General features: G+C 46.7%; 1 protein-coding gene across 6 annotated transcripts in view; it reads right to left on the bottom strand.

Annotated features, from left to right (window-relative positions):
- Positions 1-19,243, bottom strand: part of obe (activating signal cointegrator 1 complex subunit obelus) — a 465,382-nt gene that overhangs the window by 139,054 nt on the left and 307,085 nt on the right. For all 6 annotated transcript variants that reach the window (XM_075697239.1, XM_075697242.1, XM_075697241.1 and 3 more), the window contains exon 28: positions 2,725-2,845. In XM_075697239.1, coding sequence (XP_075553354.1) covers positions 2,725-2,845 — 121 coding nt within the window. The remainder of the gene's footprint in view (positions 1-2,724; positions 2,846-19,243) is intronic.

Genomic DNA, 19,243 nt, shown 5'->3' with positions numbered 1-19,243 from the left:
TGGGACCAGCAGTGATCAGCGGGTGCATGCCAGACATTCATGTCAAACAGCACGAACAACAGCGCACTTACATTCAATGTGTGCAAGGGCTGCATAAGCAATGAACCAATGAACACAGCACCTTTTTATTATGTGCAGAAAATGTTCCATACAAGGCAGGCCTAATGCCAACAACAACAGCGTGTGGCTAATGAAGCCTTCGTTTTCCACTCAATTAGAAATTTCACAACTACTTCATTACTTTTTAAAGCACACATGAGACAAGCAATGAGAAAAATAAGGGGATCCGAGGAGCTCAATTTTGTGTTTTACAACCATATAAAGAAAACAGACAATGGAGCCAAAGAAAGTGTAATGGAAATTAACTGTTTTGTTTTAATTTAAATGTAGAAATAATAAGAAAAAGGAAATGAAAGTGCAAAAAAATAACTTGCAGCTGGTGTGAGCTGATCCCACGTCATTCACATTACATGTATGGCGCTTTACCAATTGAGCTACCGGAGCGACATCCTCCTGCCTACTTTCTTGAGTATTTGTGTACGAGTACAGGATTAGCCCTGAGAATGTGAGGAAATGTGGGACATATTTTCAACCACAGATGTCCTATGTGAATTTGGGATGGGGCAACTGGCCGATAGACCCTCGTATGCTACCTCTCAGTAAATGCGAGTAAAAATGAGATATATGCACGTATGGCAAATATGTGCATGCCAGTTGGTAAGATATAATACAGCCAAGAGTTGCCAAACACAAAAACAAATAAAAAGGAAATAAACCCTAGACAATTCTGCTCCCCTCGCCTCCTCCCCGCTCCAAGAAACATTTGTGCAGATACCACGCACAGTGGGAATCGATGTTATGCTATCGATGTTACGTTATCCAGCATTGCTTAGGGTTCTATAAACCGTTGCCAGTTGAACCAACGTGTTTGCGGAAATTTAGTAGAGGATGGCATTTGAGCTCAGGCAAAGAAATGTTAAAACATGATTAACTTGGGCAATCATGAAGTTGGTACAATGCCGCACCGTTTCTATGTGACAAACTGCTACGAGGAAAGTGCTGGGGTGAGTGGGCCGGTCCGAGAGGTGGTGCAGTCTATAATGCGGTAACTTAAAGCACAATCTGTCCCAATGAAAGAAGACAAGAAAGTGGCATACGCTGAGCGTTTCAAAGAGCTGGCTGCCTTTGGAATGAGAGAAGCAGGCATGTTATTGTGGCTTAGTGGTTAGAGTGCCAGCCTGACGTGCTAACTGAGGTTCGATTCTACCGTCTGTCACACATTATTTTCTTATCATTAAAACGAGGCAATACAGGAACATACCTACCCACCTACCAGCTGCAAAGTGCCAAGAATCAGGCAAAGAATGCTTTGCATTAAAGGAGACAAAAAAGTTATGATGGAGCTTATGGTTCAATTTCTGAATGTGAAATGCTTTCAGGTGAACTTGTGCTTTCTTATTCCTGCTCCTGTCTAGCATCACAATTTCACATAACATGCTCATCTAAGGAATGGTTGGAGAAAGTTTCAAGCCCCTATGAGACCAAATAAGACAGATTTCTTGAAGGACTTATTTGTCGAAACGATTCCTCTCCAATGCAGGAGACCTGTGTCATAAGAGTTGAACTGGCTTTATTCCATTTGTAAAAAAAACACCACAAGTTGCAAGCGCAAAACACTCCCTTACAGCACTGATAGTACCCTTATTCAGAAAATGATGTCCAACAACAGCTCCCCTGATGTAGATCAGAGGGGGCCAGCATCTTATGGAGACAGACAACGAAGGCAAAGCAGCAAGATCTGTGATAGAAGTATGTGTGGCACCGGGAGACAAAATAACTGCTGAGCTTTGAACAGTGAAAACATTCCTTCAGTTGTGCTTGGAGGCACACGACATGGCATTGCGGACGTGTACAGAATAGGAGCTCCACTGACAGGGCATGCCTTACTGGCCCACCAGTACAGTGCCATGGCAGCGCACCATAGTCTCCAGCAGCAGAGCCCGGTGTCCTAGGTCATCAAAACAGTCATGTGTTGAGAAGCTTCAAAGAAAATCAATCTGGGTTTTATTCATAGCTTCGTGCCACACTCAGCTGGATGATTATTTCTTCCTTTCTTGAAACTTCCCCTAAGCTGTGACTAATTGCCAACCTCATGATGACACCAATGGCTTTTGTGACTGACGTAATGAGAGAGAGAGAGAGAGAGAGAGAGAGAGAGAGAGAGAGAGAGAGAGAGAGAGAGAGAGAGAGAGAGGGAGGGAGGGAGGGAGGGAGGGAGGAAGGAAGGAAGGAAGGAAGGAAGGAAGGAAGGAAGGGAGGGAGGAAGGAAGGAAGGAAGGGAGGGAGGAAGAAAGGAAGGAAGGAAGGAAGGAAGGAAGGAAGGAAGGAAGACAGACAAATACAGCTTTGAACTGCTGTCACAGTAAAACAGTTGCTTAAGACAAAGTCCTGGCATCTAGGCCTGCATACATGTTGCAAGTAATGGCATATATGACTGGTTGCTGCACAGTGCGCTCAAACTGCCCTTCAAAGGCCATTCAGGTAAGACAGCAACTACGCTTTGCTTTAAGCATAAGTAGGCTTATGTGGCAACAATGGAGATTGATCAGGGCCATTTCGTTAGCTTATCCACATAATACAGCCTCAGTAGTGCCGCCAGGCAGCTCTGAAATGACTAGTCAAAACATGCCTTGAATAAAGAAGGGCTGTACGCAGCCAACGTACCGGTGATGGGAAAGTCCACATAACGTGAAACCTTGGCATCATAATACTCGGTGCCTTTTACAACAACAAGATGAGCTGGGAAATTAACCCCCCAAGCCAAGGTCGCTGTGGCTATCAGAACCTGCAGAGGGAGAGAAAAAACAAACGAATTCATCACACCATACTCAGTGACAGAACAGCCACTTGACATTTTGGCACAGGTCTTGGGACAGCAAAAAGCTGATCGGGTGCAGCAACAAGCACTTTTGGTGCCGTGTACAACATACATTGATATATGAGATATGGTTGCAATTTTGTGTCCATTAATGAGGCATTCGAGACAAAATTGACCAAACAAGATTAATTTTAAAAAATAAAGTTGTTTTCTTTGTGCACATGTTGCAGCGTAACTTTTACTATTTTGACTAGCAACAAGTGTTGTGTGTTTGATGCACTTCAAGTGAGGGAAAAAAAGAAAGTTTACGGAACTAGGAAGTGTGAACAAGACCATGTCGTAGGATGTGCAAGACTAAATCAATGTTATAGTAAAGACGTTGTAGGGGTCTCGTATCTTACAGGAGTATCGAATATCGCAGGTTTAGGCTTGACAAGCCACAGGGCTGTGGCTTTGCATAGTCTAGCGTGCCGTTTCACAAGTGCTCAGGGCACAAAAGGGGGGGCACTGAGTGCTATGCATGCAAGAAAACACAGTATTGCCCTCATTTAGCAGAAACTGTTTATTTGTCTCCGGTGACACCCAACACTGCACAAATGTCCGGTCCAGGGCCGGCATGGGAAACAATGAGCTCCCACACCAAGGACAAAAAAGAGAAAGGGGCACCCCTAGCACATCGCTGCAGTAGGATGACTGCCTGCGACACAACGCTAGGAAAAGTCCCCACAGCTATGCTGATTGCTGTCACGATAACCAATGGGCCTGTTCATGGGATCTTAGGCGATCTCCATCGGTTTGGAGCCTCTGATAAGTGCTGCTCGGGGCAGTATGACCACTTGTGAGCATTAGGACTTTAGGCAGTATAATAGCAAGAGCTTGGTGGCGCAAGCCACTGTTCCATTCCAAAGGGGATGCCCATTCGTCCGTCTCTCCGTCCATCCATCCATCCAGCCAGCACTAGGCACCACTTTTCGGCTTAGCGTTCGGAAAAGGAGCAACACCAGATATGTGTGTGCCGCAGCTGCAAAGGCCCCGTAGACGAGCTCAAGTCAGAGACCCTAACAAAGGGGCCAGCGGACGAGAGGAAAACGTGTACGTACCCAGTGCTGTTCTGGAGAGATCTCTCTCGTGCTTACTCTGCCGACTGCAACAGCCGTGACCGGCTGCGCAAGCGCCATCAGTGCAAACCGGTCCGTAGCAAAGGCCACTCCGGCTGTTGCAAGTGGAAAGGGAGAAACGAAGGGATGACAGTGATAGGTGATAGTTTGATTATTGGAAGTTATTGGCACAAGGACCAGGTGTCGCCAAAGAGTGTCAAGGCAATGGTGATTAGCTGTCAATGGTGCTTGAAATGTGAATTTCGAAGGGTAAATGTACTGTAGCGGCACAACTATCACCACCAGAGCCAGCGAAAAAGATGGCTCACGTGAATGTAGCGTGAGAATAGAACATGCTAAGGTGCTCGACCTTAGCAGTCACGGTAGCTGCCACTCCCGGGATTCTGTGGCACCAAGGCTGGTCGGCCTAACTAAACCATGGGCATGGTGGCTACCTCTTCGTGCCGCCGCCCACAAATTAGCCACAAGACACTCTTAGCCATGACCACCAGAGAGCTATTTGTGACCTTCGCCGCCTCCTACAAACTGGGGATCCGGACGACCGAGCCCAGCCATGCCAGCATCAATGCAGCGACTCTACCAAGGTGAGAGTGACGTGGCTTTACGCAGTCCAGCAGACGTCCCGCGGTTGTAGGGTGTCCAGGAATTCTACATCAATGTGCCAGATATCTGGTTTATCCAGCAAGACAGCCACTTCCGTATTAACAAGGTTTCAGGCTCTGCGATTGTCACCCCCCCCCCCCCCCCCCCGGCTCCGACTTCTACAAGGACTTGTGGGCACCCATCCTTACAGGCTACGTCACCTCGAGCATTCAGTTACATCAGCTCTCACCATTTGTACCATTGCGTCATGCCACGTCTTGTGGTCCCACATTGCCTGTGTCCACCCATGCTGAGTCAGCACACGCCGGCCCGGCATCAAATCTCTACTTGGTCCATGACCCTCCTCGCCATCTCAAAGGCAGCTGTGCAATGACTCTTTCCAAGGAATTCACTGGACCAAACGCAAGAGCTTTCTGCTACTCTAAGGCTCACTGCTCTCCTTCCTTGGATGTTCCTGCAAGCTATACGCTTACCATTCGGGGGCATCTCACTCATCACCAATTCAGAGGCTCTCCTACTGCAACGGCTTCACTAGGCGCAAGCAGAACCTTTGTGATGCCATCAGTGAACACCGCAACCTTGATGCTATCGACATTAGAGATTTTACCGAAAGTAGCAGCAGGTGAGCCTTCCGATGTTCTCTTCTCACAACTTCCGCGGATGCATGGCCAACCGAAATTTTGCATGAGCAGCTCTGCCGTCTGGTTTTTTCAGCTCGCAAATCACTTCTACGTCAACAATGTGAGTGACCAACACTTGCCCTATCTCCATGTATGTCGTGAGCTACCAGATGGCCTTCTTTCGGAGCTCTGACTTCTATCAGGCTCGGGCATCTATGAGAACCTGCGGCAGGTTGTGATTTCGCACTATGGCATCACTGTGGCTGCGCCTCGCTCACAACCTACGCTGTCGGTGCTGCCTAGTATATCTATCTCGAATTGCATGCACCTGACACTACTAAGGACATACTCAACGCAGAAGACAATGCGCCCTGTGTCCACACTAGGTGTTCCTACAGCACCATCTGCACCCTTTACTTGAACTGCTTTACCTAGACTTTACCTGGACTTGTTAACGGATTTCGTTAACAAGGAGGGGGGCTCTGTAGTGGCACGGCTATCGCCTCCGGAGCCGGTGAAAAAGACAGCTCACATGCATGTCGCATGAGAATAGAGCACACTATGACGCTCGACCTGAGCGGCCGTGGTAGCTGCCGCTCCCGGGATCCCATGGCACCAAGACTGGTCGGCCTAACTAAACCGTCGGCACAGCGGCTACCTCTTCGTGCCGCCGCCCAGAAAATAACCACAAGACACTTTTAGCAATGACCACCAGAGAGCTATTTGCGCCCTTTGCCACCTCCCACAGTACCACAATTGTATTGAGGCCTAAAAACAATGTAAAGTACATAAAATATATATGTATTAAAACTATGAAAATGACACGTGAGGTATGAGATGTGCTAAGGTCAAAAATGATATGCAACGCCGGGATGATATACAGAAGATACGGGTATTAGTAGCACTAATGCATGCCTCAGCAGGACCCTTGAATGCAAGGGCCTGGAAGCATGTGCTCTACAAAAGTGTATTATCATAGCAGCAGCCTCCAGTGAGAAGATGTGCTATGAATCTCTTGCCTTCATGACTTGCAAAGTGTAAGCGTCACTTGAAAAGTTCAATACGGGTTTACTGTCAAAAAACGGTTCTTTGAGAAGAAGCGTTGTCGAATGAATGTCCGGACAGGCCGCCATTGGAATCTGAACCTGGCAACGTTTAACGTTAGAACGCTCTCTAGCGAGGTGAGTCTAGCAGTGTTATTGGAGGAATTAGAGGGTAGTAAATGGGATAACGTAGTAATAGCATTAACGAGAGGGTGGCAGGTCTTGTTGTGAAACTTAATAAGAGGTACAAATTGAAGGTGGTACAAGTCTATGCCCCTACATGCAGTCATGATGACCAGGAAGTCGAAAGCTTTTATGAAGACGTGGAATCGGCGATGGGTAAAGTCAAAACAAAATACACTATACTGATGGGCGACTTCAATGCCAGGGTAGGCAAGAAGCAGGCTGGAGACAAGTCAGTGGGGGAATATGGCATAGGCTCTAGGAATAGCAGAGGAGAATTATTAGTAGAGTTTGCAGAACAGAATAATATGCCGATAATGAACACCTTTTTCCGCAAGCGGGTTAGTCGAAAGTGGACGTGGAGGAGCCCGAATGGTGAGACTAGAAATGAAATCGACTTCATACTCTGCGCGAACCCTGGCATCATACAAGATGTAGACGTACTCGGCAAGGTACGCTGCAGTGACCATAGGATGGTAAGAACTCGAATTAGCCTAGACTTGAGGAGGGAACGGAAGAAACTGGTACACAAGAAGCCAATCAATGAGTTAGCGGTAAGAGGGAAACTAGAGGAATTCCGGATCAAGCTACAGAACAGGTATTCGGCTTTAACTCAGGAAGAAGACCTTAGTGTTGAAGCAATGAACGACTATCTCATGGGAACCATTAAGGAGTGCGCAATAGAAGTCGGTGGTAACTCCGTTAGACAGGAAACCAGTAAGCTATCGCAGGAGACGAAAGATCTGATCAAGAAACGCCAATGTATGAAAGCCTCTAACCCTACAGCTAGAATAGAACTGGCAGAACTTTCTAAGTTAATCAACAAGCGTAAGACAGCGGACATCAGGAACTATAATATGGATAGAATTGAACAGGCTCTCAGGAACGGAGGAAGCCTAAAAACAGTGAAGAAGAAACTAGGAATAGGCAAGAATCAGATGTGTGCGTTAAGAGACAAAGCCGGCAATATCGTTACTAATATGGATGAGATAGTTCAAGTGGCTGAGGAGTTCTATAGAGATTTATACAGTACCAGTGGCACCCACGATGATAGTGGAAGAGAGAATAGCCTAGAGGAATTCGAAATCCCACAGGTAACACCAGAAGAAGTAAAGAAAGCCTTAGGAGCTATGCAAAGGGGGAAGGCAGCTGGGGAGGATCAGGTAACAGCAGATTTGTTGAAGGATGGTGGTCAGATTGTTCTAGAGAAACTGGCCACCCTGTATACGCAATGCCTCATAACCTCGAGCGTACCGGAATCTTGGAAGAACGCTAACATAATCCTAATCCATAAGAAAGGGGACGCCAAAGACTTGAAAAATTATGGACCGATCAGCTTACTGTCCGTTGCCTACAAAGTATTTACTAAGGTAATCGCAAATAGAATCAGGAACACCTTAGACTTCTGTCAACCAAAGGACCAGGCAGGATTCCGTAAAGGCTACTCAACAATAGACCATATTCACACTATCAATCAAGTGATAGAGAAATGTGCAGAATATAACCAACCGTTATATATAGCTTTCATTGATTACGAGAAAGCGTTTGATTCAGTCGAAACCTCAGCAGTCATGGAGGCATTACGGAATCAGGGTGTAGATGAGCCATATGTAAAGATACTGGAAGATATCTATAGCGGCTCCACAGCCACCGTAGTCCTCCACAAAGAAAGCAACAAAATCCCTATAAAGAAAGGCGTCAGACAGGGAGATACGATATCTCCAATGCTATTCACAGCATGTTTACAGGAGGTATTCAGAGGCCTGGAGTGGGAAGAATTGGGGATAAAAGTTGATGGAGAATACCTTAGCAACTTGCGATTCGCTGATGATATTGCCTTGCTTAGTAACTCAGGAGACCAATTGCAATGCATGCTCACTGACCTGGAGAGGCAAAGCAGAAGGGTGGGTCTGAAAATTAATCTGCAGAAAACTAAAGTAATGTTTAACAGGCTCGGAAGAGAACAGCAGTTTACGATAGGTAGCGAAGCACTGGAAGGGGTAAGGGACTACATCTACTTAGGGCAGGTAGTGACCACGGATCCGGATCATGAGACTGAAATAACCAGAAGAATAAGAATGGGCTGGGGTGCGTTTGGCAGGCATTCTCAAATCATGAACAGCAGGATGCCACTATCCCTCAAAAGGAAAGTGTATAACAGCTGTGTGTTACCAGTACTCACATATGGGGCAGAAACCTGGAGACTTACGAAAAGGGTTCTGCTGAAATTGAGGACGACGCAACGAGCTAAGGAAAGAAGAATGATGGGTGTGACATTAAGGGATAAGAAAAGAGCAGATTGGGTGAGGCAACAAACGCGGGTAAACGACATCTTAGTTGAAATCAAGAAAAAGAAATGGGCATGGGCCGGACATGTAATGAGGAGGGAAGATAACCGATGGTCACTAAGGGTTACGGACTGGATTCCAAGGGAAGGGATGCGTAGCAGGGGGCGGCAGAAAGTTAGGTGGGCGGATGACATTAAGACGTTTGCAGGGACAACATGGCCACAATTAGTACATGACCGGGGTAGTTGGAGAAGTATGGGAGAGGCCTTTGCCCTGCAGTGGGCGTAACTAGGCTGATGATGATGATGATGATGAAATGGGATATAATAGGGCTCAGTGAGGTTAGGAGGACAAAAGAAACATATACAGTGCTAAAAAGCGGGCATGTACTGTGTTACCGGGGCTTAGCAGAGAGACGAGAACTAGGAGTCGGATTCCTGATTAATAAGGAAATAGCTGGTAACATACAGGAATTCTATAGCATTAACGAGAGGGTGGCAGGTCTTGTTGTGAAGCTTAATAAGAGGTACAAATTGAAGGTGGTACAAGTCTATGCCCCTACATGCAGTCATGATGACCAGGAAGTCGAAAGCTTTTATGAAGACGTGGAATCGGCGATGGGTAAAGGCAAAACAAAATACACTATACTGATGGGCGACTTCAATGCCAGGGTAGGCAAGAAGCAGGCTGGAGACAAGTCAGTGGGGGAATATGGCATAGGCTCTAGGAATAGCAGAGCAGAATTATTAGTAGAGTTTGCAGAACAGAATAATATGCGGATAATGAACACCTTTTTCCGCAAGCGGCTTAGTCGAAAGTGGACGTGGCGGAGCCCGAATGGTGAGACTAGAAATGAAATCGACTTCATACTCTGCGCGAACCCTGGCATCATACAAGATGTAGACGTGCTCGGCAAGGTACGCTGCAGTGACCATAGAATGGTAAGAACTCGAATTAGCCTAGACTTGAGGAGGGAACGGAAGAAACTGGTACACAAGAAGCCAATCAATGAGTTAGCGGTAAGAGGGAAACTAGAGGAATTCCGGATCAAGCTACAGAACAGGTACTCGGCTTTAACTCGGGAAGAGGACCTTAGTGTTGCAGCAATGCACGACAATCTCATGGGCATCATTAAGGAGTGCGCAATAGAAGTCGGTGGTAACGCCGTTATACAGGAAACCAGTAAGCTATCGCAGGAGACGAAAGATCTGATCAAGAAACGCCAATGTATGAAAGCCTCTAACCCTACAGCTAGAATAGAACTGGCAGAACTTTCTAAGTTAATCAACAAGCGTAAGACAGCGGACATCAGAAACTATAATATGGATAGAATTGAACAGGGTCTCAGGAACGGAGGAAGCCTAAAAACAGTGAAGAAGAAACTAGGAATAGGCAAGAATCAGACGTGTGCGTTAAGAGACAAAGCCGGCAATATTGTTACCAATATGGATGAGATAGTTCAAGTGGCTGAGGAGTTCTATAGAGATTTATACAGTACCAGTGGTACCCACGACGATAGTGGAAGAGAGAATAGCCTAGAGGAATTCGAAATCCCACAGGTAACGCCAGAAGAAGTAAAGAAAGCCTTAGGAGCTATGCAAAGGGGGAAGGCAGCTGGGGAGGATCAGGTAACAGCAGATTTGTTGAAGGATGGTGGTCAGATTGTTCTAGAGAAACTGGCCACCCTGTATACGCAATGCCTCATAACCTCGAGCGTACCGGAATCTTGGAAGAACGCTAACATAATCCTAATCCATAAGAAAGGGGACGCCAAAGACTTGAAAAATTATAGACCGATCAGCTTACTGTCTGTTGCCTAGAAAGTATTTACTAAGGTAATCGCAAATAGAATCAGGAACACCTTAGACTTCTGTCAACCAAAGGACCAGGCAGGATTCCGTAAAGGCTACTCAACAATAGACCATATTCACACTGTCAATCAAGTGATAGAGAAATGTGCAGAATATAACCAACCCTTATATATAGCTTTCATTGATTACGAGAAAGCGTTTGATTCAGTCGAAACCTCAGCAGTCATGGAGGCATTACGGAATCAGGATGTAGATGAGCCATATGTAAAAATACTGGAAGATATCTATAGCGGCTCCACAGCCACCGTAGTCCTCCACAAAGAAAGTAACAAAATCCCTATAAAGAAAGGCGTCAGACAGGGAGATACGATATCTCCAATGCTATTCACAGCATGTTTGCAGGAGGTATTCAGAGGCCTGGAGTGGGAAGAATTGGGGATAAAAGTTGATGGAGAATACCTTAGCAACTTGCGATTCGCTGATGATATTGCCTTGCTTAGTAACTCAGGAGACCAATTGCAATGCATGCTCACTGACCTGGAGAGGCAAAGCAGAAGGGTGGGTCTGAAAATTAATTTGCAGAAAACTAAAGTATTGTTTAACAGTCTCGGAAGAGAACAGCAGTTTACGATAGGTAGCGAAGCACTGGAAGTGGTAAGGGAATACATCTACTTAGGGCAGGTAGTGACCACGGATCCGGATCATGAGACTGAAATAACCAGAAGAATAAGAATGGGCTGGGGTGCGTTTGGCAGGCATTCTCAAATCATGAACAGCAGGTTGCCACTATCCCTCAAAAGGAAAGTGTATAACAGCTGTGTGTTACCAGTACTCACATATGGGGCAGAAACCTGGAGGCTTACGAAAAGGGTTCTGCTAAAATTGAGGACGACGCAACGAGCTATGGAAAGAAGAATGATGGGTGTAACGTTAAGGGATAAGAAAAGAGCAGATTGGGTGAGGCAACAAACGCGGGTAAACGACATCTTAGTTGAAATCAAGAAAAAGAAATGGGCATGGGCAGGACATGTAATGAGGAGGGAAGATAACCGATGGTCATTAAGGGTTACGGACTGGATTCCAAGGGAAGGGAAGCGTAGCAGGGGGCGGCAGAAAGTTAGGTGGGCGGATGAAATTAAGATGTTTGCAGGGACAACATGGCCACAATTAGTCCATGACCGGGGTAGTTGGAGAAGTATGGGAGAGGCCTTTGCCCTGCAGTGGGCGTAACTAGGCTGATGATGATGATGGTTGTCGAATGTTAGGAGTTGCTGTCAGCAGGCTAAAGGAAAGTGCTTTTTTTCTTTGGATGTCTGCTTCCCCATACTCCAACAAGATGTAGAGGATGGTGAGCATCTCGCCACATTTTGCCACAGGTAGGAAGTTCATCCCCGTTCAACAGGTACGAGTGTGTGTCGTATGTGTGGCCTATTCTAAGTGTGCAGAAAATAACCTCAGGTCACCATATTTTCCTTATTGGAGGCGAATTTCCCTAAATATGGCTTAATTAAATGCAGCTTATTTGACGTTTCAGTGTCCCAGGTTCGTAGTCGACAACTTCATAGTTGTAGGAAGGTGTACAATCAGTGCATTTTACCAGTGCTGACATATGGGGCAGAGACTTTGAGAAGGACAAAGAAGCTTGAGGACAAGTCACGGACCACGCAAAGAGCGATGGAACGATGATTGCTAGGCATAACGTTAAGAGACAGAAAGAAAGTGGTTTGGATCAAAGAGCAAACGGGTGTAGACGATAGTCTAATTGACATCAAAAGAAAAAAAATGGAGTTGGGTAGGTCATGTAATTCACCGGTTAGATAACCGTTGGACCATTAGGGTTACAGAATGGGTACCAAGAGAAGGGAAAAGCAGTCGAGGACGGCAGAAGACTAGGTGGAGCAATGAAATTAGGAAATTCCCGGGCACTAGTTGGAATCAGTTGGGGCAGGAAAGGGGTAATTGGAGATTGCAGGGAGATGCCTTCGTCCTGCAGTGAACATAAAACAGGCTGATGATGATGATGATGGTGAATTGCAACATCGCCAGATGACACAGTAGCCTTGTCGTAGTCTTTAAGAAAACTAACATATTGACAGAGAAAGTTTGTATGCTTAGCATTTAAGTGGGTTTCTTGTACAATGTGGAGGTACGCTTTGCGGCAGGCTAGGACTGAAGGCAAGCTCTGGATCTAGCCACACACAGTCATTCCGTGGTACTCCTCAACCTGTAACACGTGTAATCGTCGACATGTTTGGTCCGAGCAAATAAGGCAACCAGAGGTGCCAACTCTAACAATGTTTACTGCTACAAGCATTGAGTAACACTTGCAGAGGAAAGTCCATTCTGTAATAAATAATAAATAGGCTTGCTTCATTACAGGGATAGTCAGGGAAGCGAGGTCACTCACGAGTTACAGCAGGCAATCCTATACGTCAGGTTCGAGGTTGGGGCACCAAGAGACCGAGTCTCCCCCGGTGATGCTGGATGCATGTGCCCCCACAAGACCCTTTGGACTGAATTCACGGAGGAGTTCTTGAACATCATTGAGGTTGAGGAAGAGACCTCTGACATTCTATTGTAACATCAGTGTGCCCATATTGAAAATAATGTTGCGCTGTGTGCATCAAACAATAAAAGTATGTTGATTTCGCATGAAGAGCCCTTTTGGGGCCCTGTAATGGGGGGCTTATCTTTTTTGGATTGGTCGGGTGATTTGCGCAGCTCCTTGGTCACTGGCTGCACCGTCTGGCTGGATGTTATGTCTATCGCCTCTTGTAGGGTGTTGGAAACGTGCACTTTTGAGTGGTGTTTGCTGTGAGAGCCTCACCCCGAAAGACGAGACCTTTGAGCCCATCAACTCAGGGGTTGAAGGGCTTGCCTTAGCTTCTGAGCTGCGTTGGTGCTACCAGTACTTGCAGAGGCATCTTGTGTGGTGGAGTTCAGAGGAGGTAGGGCAGCCTTGACTGCCCCTACCGTGGGGTGGGTGGTGACGCCGCATGCTCGCTGGGCGTGACACGAGCAGCCAACAAGCACCACTTCTGCGAAGGTTGTGCTTTGTGCAAATGATGCAGAAAGATGCTGACGTGGTTCTCTGAATGCTTTCTTTGACCTTTAGAGCAATTATTCTTTTTCCAAGTTTCACCAGATCTGGAGCAGGGCGGCCACCATCGCAATTCATGCAATGGGCCTCTGCCTCACAGATATCAGCAAAGTGATCTTTGGTTCCGCACTTTGTGCATACAAGTCGCCCTTAACAGCTCCGGGAAGCATGACCAAACTTCTGACACTTGAAACAGCGTCGCAGATTTCATATGTAAGGCTTCACACGGATCTAAATGTATCCTGTTTCTATTGTCTCCGGTAGTGTGCTTTAGCCTAATGTGTTTATTATATGTTTTGTTGGTAGTTCTTTGTTGTTGCATCTGGTTTTGACACCGTGGACGTTCATTATGTTTTCTTCCTTCCATCCATTCAAAAGTTTCTCATCGCTCAAGTCCATCAAGTCATCTTCTGAAATTACTGCTCAAACAGTGTTCATAGTTCGGTGCGCACTTACTGTGATAGGTATCTCTCCAAATGCCACAAGGTTGTTCAACTTGTCATGCTGCAGTTTGTCCCAGAGTTAAAGTACAGTTATCTCTCGTTGTAACGAAGTCAGTGGGACGGTGAAAAAAATTCGTTAAATGCAGTAATTCGATTAAGCGACCACTCGAAAAAAGCTAAAGCAGTCGAGCTTTAATTGCACCACAACTGTGAGCAAGTCAAGATACAATGTATTCAGTGAAGCAAATCTTTATTCAGGTGCAAGAAAGGCAGTGAGCTTTGGCTGTTTCAAGTTCTGAGCAGGCGAGAGCAACCCCTGCTCTAATTTGACCAAGTATTGCACAGGTCGCCGCCCATCCTTATTTTGCAGCAGGCATAGGTACCCCCGCATCTGCACCATAGGTGGCACTTCACGTGGCTCTTTGTCCGCCAGCTCTTCATCCTCGTCGGGGCCACCAACAGTGTCAATTACCTCCGCATCTGTTGATAGGGCAACCACAAGGGAAGCAGTGTCAGCCAACGTGAATGTCTCGAAGTCGCCTTCTACCTCTTGGCCAGCAATTTTATGGAGAGCCTCGCACAGATCGCTGCAAGTCCAGTCATCGTCAGGCTGGCCATTGTCATGGTCGCTGAGGACGGCACGGGAAGAGCCGGCATGCACAAAGCAGCTGGCGACTTTCGAAGGTGCGAGTTCTTTTATAGGGGGGGGGGGGGGGGATGTCATGGTGTGGAGGTCATGGAAGATTACGAGAGAATCACACAAGAAAGTGCCGAAAATGCCATGGCTCGAATCTGAGGCTGTGTTTGTTGTGCTCAAAAAACGATTAGCCGCTCATTGTGAGTACGGAGAGCGATCGTAAAAACTGAACAGTTTTGCAGTAGAGACTTTGCATGATAACTGAGAAATTTTTTCCCTAGGTTTGCAGGAGCACCGTTGTCAACGACACTGTGCTAATTCTACGGTTGACACCGCGCCATTCCACGCCATTGACAAATGTTTAAGAACAAAATTAAATGACCCTACCATGCATTTAGACTGTTTGTCTAAAGTCGGATAGCACGAATTGAGCATGAGCAGCTTGAGAAAATCGCCAGGGAAACGCCAGCTCGTTGACCCACCATATTGACAGGTTGACTCTCCGCTGGCGATGCTAGGATTTTTCGTATTTTTGGCAAGTCATTGGTCGATTTGAGCTGTCAAAAGTGCAACAAAGCTAGGGGCGGTGTTTTATTGCGATGCAAGCCAATTATGGCGAGCAGCGAGCAAATTTCTAGATCGGCTCCCCCGAAGTTGTCTTCCCGATTTGTTAACGCAGCTCCTTGCACCGAACATGGCACTTGTAGTCAGAGGGACACTTCTATTGTGCTTTTTGGGAAGCTTCAGTGCCAGAAGTTCTCTTGAGAGCAGTGAAGCTTTGCTTACCGAGTGCACCACATGGAATGCTTAGGTGCAAGTCTGCCCACGGCCTTTTGGCCACTTTTCAGCATCCAAGAAACTGCGGTCTTCTGGCATTGCAAAGCGTCAGGAAAACTTTATTTTCGTGTGGATTCTATCACGGGGGACACCAGCGATGCGACTGCGAGCGAGATTAACAGCTCGGGCGCACTGCTCCATGGAATTCGACAGCTTCCGTTCGCTCTGCAATAAACAGCTGGGAGCACTCGGCACTCAATTGGTACCTGTTACTAGGCGTGATCATTGGTCATAGGTTTGGTACTCTTGTGGCCTGTCCTGTGCCTGCATGAGACTTATTCGTCAGCAGTATTATTTTGGCACTGCATGTGTAAAGAAAGTCGCCGCTGCTGAGCGGCAGCAATGCCTCTGCTCGCCACTTCACTCTAAACGGGTCAAACTCTTCGTGTGCTTCGAGTAATGCGGCTTAAAATGCATGGTGTTTGGGTCGGGACTGGAAGAAATTTCGAATAAAACAATATTTCGAGTCAAGCAATTTTGTTGTAACAGGAGATTACTGTAGTAGATCCCCACTGGCTATCTTAGTAGCTTTAGAGCCACAACAAATGGTCTCTGTGAGGCACTTGGAGACAAGAAATGGCGACATCGTCCCGGCTGCCTTGTCACCTTTTTCCCTTTGGATGTTGTGAAATTTTCGAAAATTCCTTTGTTCTTTAGGATAAACTGGACTGTTGCATCGGTACACCCCCTTTTTGAGGGATGATAAGTTGAAAAATTGTTTAAGGTTCCCATGAAGTGTGCAGTTTATTTGACGACAATGTCGACACCACTGAGCCCAACTACGGTACATAGAAGGGCATGCGTGTAAGCAAGCCCTAACATGCCAACTGTACATTATTGCTATAACCAAGGTTGGTAATAACACACCAGGTTAACTCTTGCTGCCTGAAGAATCGCAAGTAAAAGGAAGTGAAGAGGAGAGTGGGTGCGAAGGAGTTCTCTCCGGGACAGCATGGACAGCATATCTGTGCAGATACACATTTTCTTCTCATCCACCGGCGCCCTCCTTTAGGGTTTCAAATTTGAGCTCGCCTACGGTTACTTTGTACATATGGCGTCCTTGCCCTTCTTGCCATGTCTACCAAATTAGAAAATCACGGGGTGACAAGCCGCCTGATGTGATGAAACTGATTGAAAGTGAGCTTCCATGGCTGCCCGCGAGCTTGTGCACATGCCCAGTGCCATTACGCGCAAGCAACAGGGCACACCTGGGATGTTGGACCGCAATCAGACTACGCACTGGCACAACCTGAAGAAGGTGTCACGACCAAAGGCCCTCAGTTGAGTACATAGCCTCAGTGGACTAGCTTCCTTACAGATAGTGTACATTGTGACATCGAGTCGACACTCGGTGTGCTTAGTTGTGCAGTCCAAGGCACTAATGCATGAAATGCCTAGCCACGGGTCCGAGTAGTCAACGCTCGGTGTGCTTAGTCGTGCAGTCTGTGTAGCCAATGTGCAAACTGTCTAGACGCAGGTCCGAAGAGTTGATGCTCAATGCGCTTAGTTCTGCAGTCCAAGGTGCCAATGTGTGAAACGCCTAGCTGCAGGCCTGAGTAGTCAATGCTCGATGTGCTTAGTCGTGCAGTCTGTGGTGCCGATGTGCGAAATGCTTAGCCACCGGTCCGAGGATTGCATGAGCTTGGTCGTGAGTTTCTAAGCACCGATGCTGAAAGGCTTAGTCGTGTTCGAGGATTCTGCATGCAAAACTTGGTCACAAAGTCTGTGTCGCCAATGCTCGAAATGGTTAGCCGTGGGTCTGTGACTTCCACAGAGAGATCAGCAATGCTTCTGCGATGTCCAAGTAGCGCCCGTTTGGATACTCGTTGAGATTATGGTGGCTGAGATGTCGAGAGCTCGCAAGCTGCAAACAGCATACGAGGTACAAGGAGCAGAAAGTCATGTCTTCGCTTAATTCGTTATGAAATTCAAACAGTTATCAAGTAGAATTAAACAAGCTGGCCGCTGTGAGTGACAACAGATTAGTAGGATCGCCAGGTTGCTTTGCAGGTTGCACTGTTGTAGGATTGCGGGTTGCACGAGGTTGTGTGCGATGCAAGCTCACAACCAAAAACAAATCCACTACAACCAATTGTAGTATATGCGTGCAACGTAATGCGAAGGTTGTGAGTTCTGTCTATGCCAGCAACAAATTATCTTTTTGCCCACATTCATTTCCCTTTTCTTCATTATTTTCTACATTTAAACTGCAGCTAATTACCCTTATGCATTCCTTGACTTCATTGCCTGTTGGCTTTAATATGTTTGTGCACAACAATAATCGAGCCCTTCTGTTTCCCTTTTCCTTGTTCATTTACAGCGAAGGTCTCAAACCTGGCAGCATTGATGCCATTAGGTGGCATAAGAGGGTTTATTAGTCACATGCCTGCTATCATAAGTTAACACGTTACGCAACGCGAAAAAAAATTAAAGGTGGTGTTCCACATTTGCCCACCATGGTTCTGAGTGGTGCCGGCTAAAAATCCCAAGAATAGACCTAGTATATATGTATATATATATACTGTGGAGATGCACCCCAGTGCAACAGTCATGGTGCTTGCGGGCAAAGCTGTAAGACTGATCGAGAATGCGCACCTGCTGCGCTAGGGCTAACTGGATAGTGGCCCACCAAGTACGAGAACAAGAAGTTGCAGAGGCAAACATCGCATGTAACCAACTTGTTGCGTGGCCTGTGAGCATCTGTAGTGGCACTGAAGCGCTCAGCGGAAGAGAGCTTGGATGGAGAGGGCACCCGGTGGCTGCCATTTGGCAGGCCAATCAGGGTGTGTCCCAGTGACGTTTGTTTGCACAGTGACTGAACCCCAGGAGGGAAAAGCATGGTTTGTGCAGGAAATTACTTCCAGTGTGCTAGCCGTGTCTACCATGTTGCCACTGTGGTGGCGGCGACTTCGAGAGATCGAGCTAAGCACAACACGCCAGCTGGGGGACAAGGTGTGGGAAGGCACCTCGATTCCCACAATGACTAAGTTGGTGGACGGATTGGTGGCCGTCGCTGTAGGTCGATTTATAGGTAGTGCAATGCACGCATAATGCAAAGGTTGTGGGTTCGGCCCCCACCAGCGACAAATTTTCTTTTTGTATGCTTTCATTTCCCTTTTCTTCATTGTTTTCTACATTTCAATATCAACGACAGCTAATTACCCCATGTTTTCCTTGGCTTCATTGCCTGTTGGCTTTATATGGTAGCGATTAAAAAAAAATTGAGTCCTTCTGTATCCTTTCTTTTCACTTTCAGCTTACTGTAGCAAAATATAGTGCCAAAATTTATTCTGCTTCAATGCCTTCGTTGCCTGGGCAAGCACGTATTTTTCTGTACTGTAGCCTTTTATGTTTGCACAGGAATGCCTTAACAAGACAAGTGCAGACATCCCATTGGAGCAGCTGTCCATAGAATCCAAGTTGTCCTCACTGTTCCCTTCAATCATTGCCTGATTCACGATGTCAGCGATGAAGTACTTGTTCTCAAGCTCTCCCACGGTAGCAGCACCTTTAGCCACACACACAAGCTTGCCGACGGTTGATCTGTCAATGGCTTCTTGCTGACAACTCGCTCCAAACTTCTACCAAAGCGGCAGTGGCTTTGCGGCAATCGTAGGAAGACTTTTCACTATTGTCACTGGGAATGCGGAAACTGGCACTATGGAATGTCAGCCCATGATGT

Source organism: Dermacentor variabilis, chromosome 6 (assembly GCF_050947875.1).
Source record: "Dermacentor variabilis isolate Ectoservices chromosome 6, ASM5094787v1, whole genome shotgun sequence".
NCBI lineage: Eukaryota > Metazoa > Arthropoda > Arachnida > Ixodida > Ixodidae > Dermacentor > Dermacentor variabilis.
Note: the sequence above shows the minus strand (reverse complement) of the source record. Positions and strands in the feature narration are given on the sequence as shown.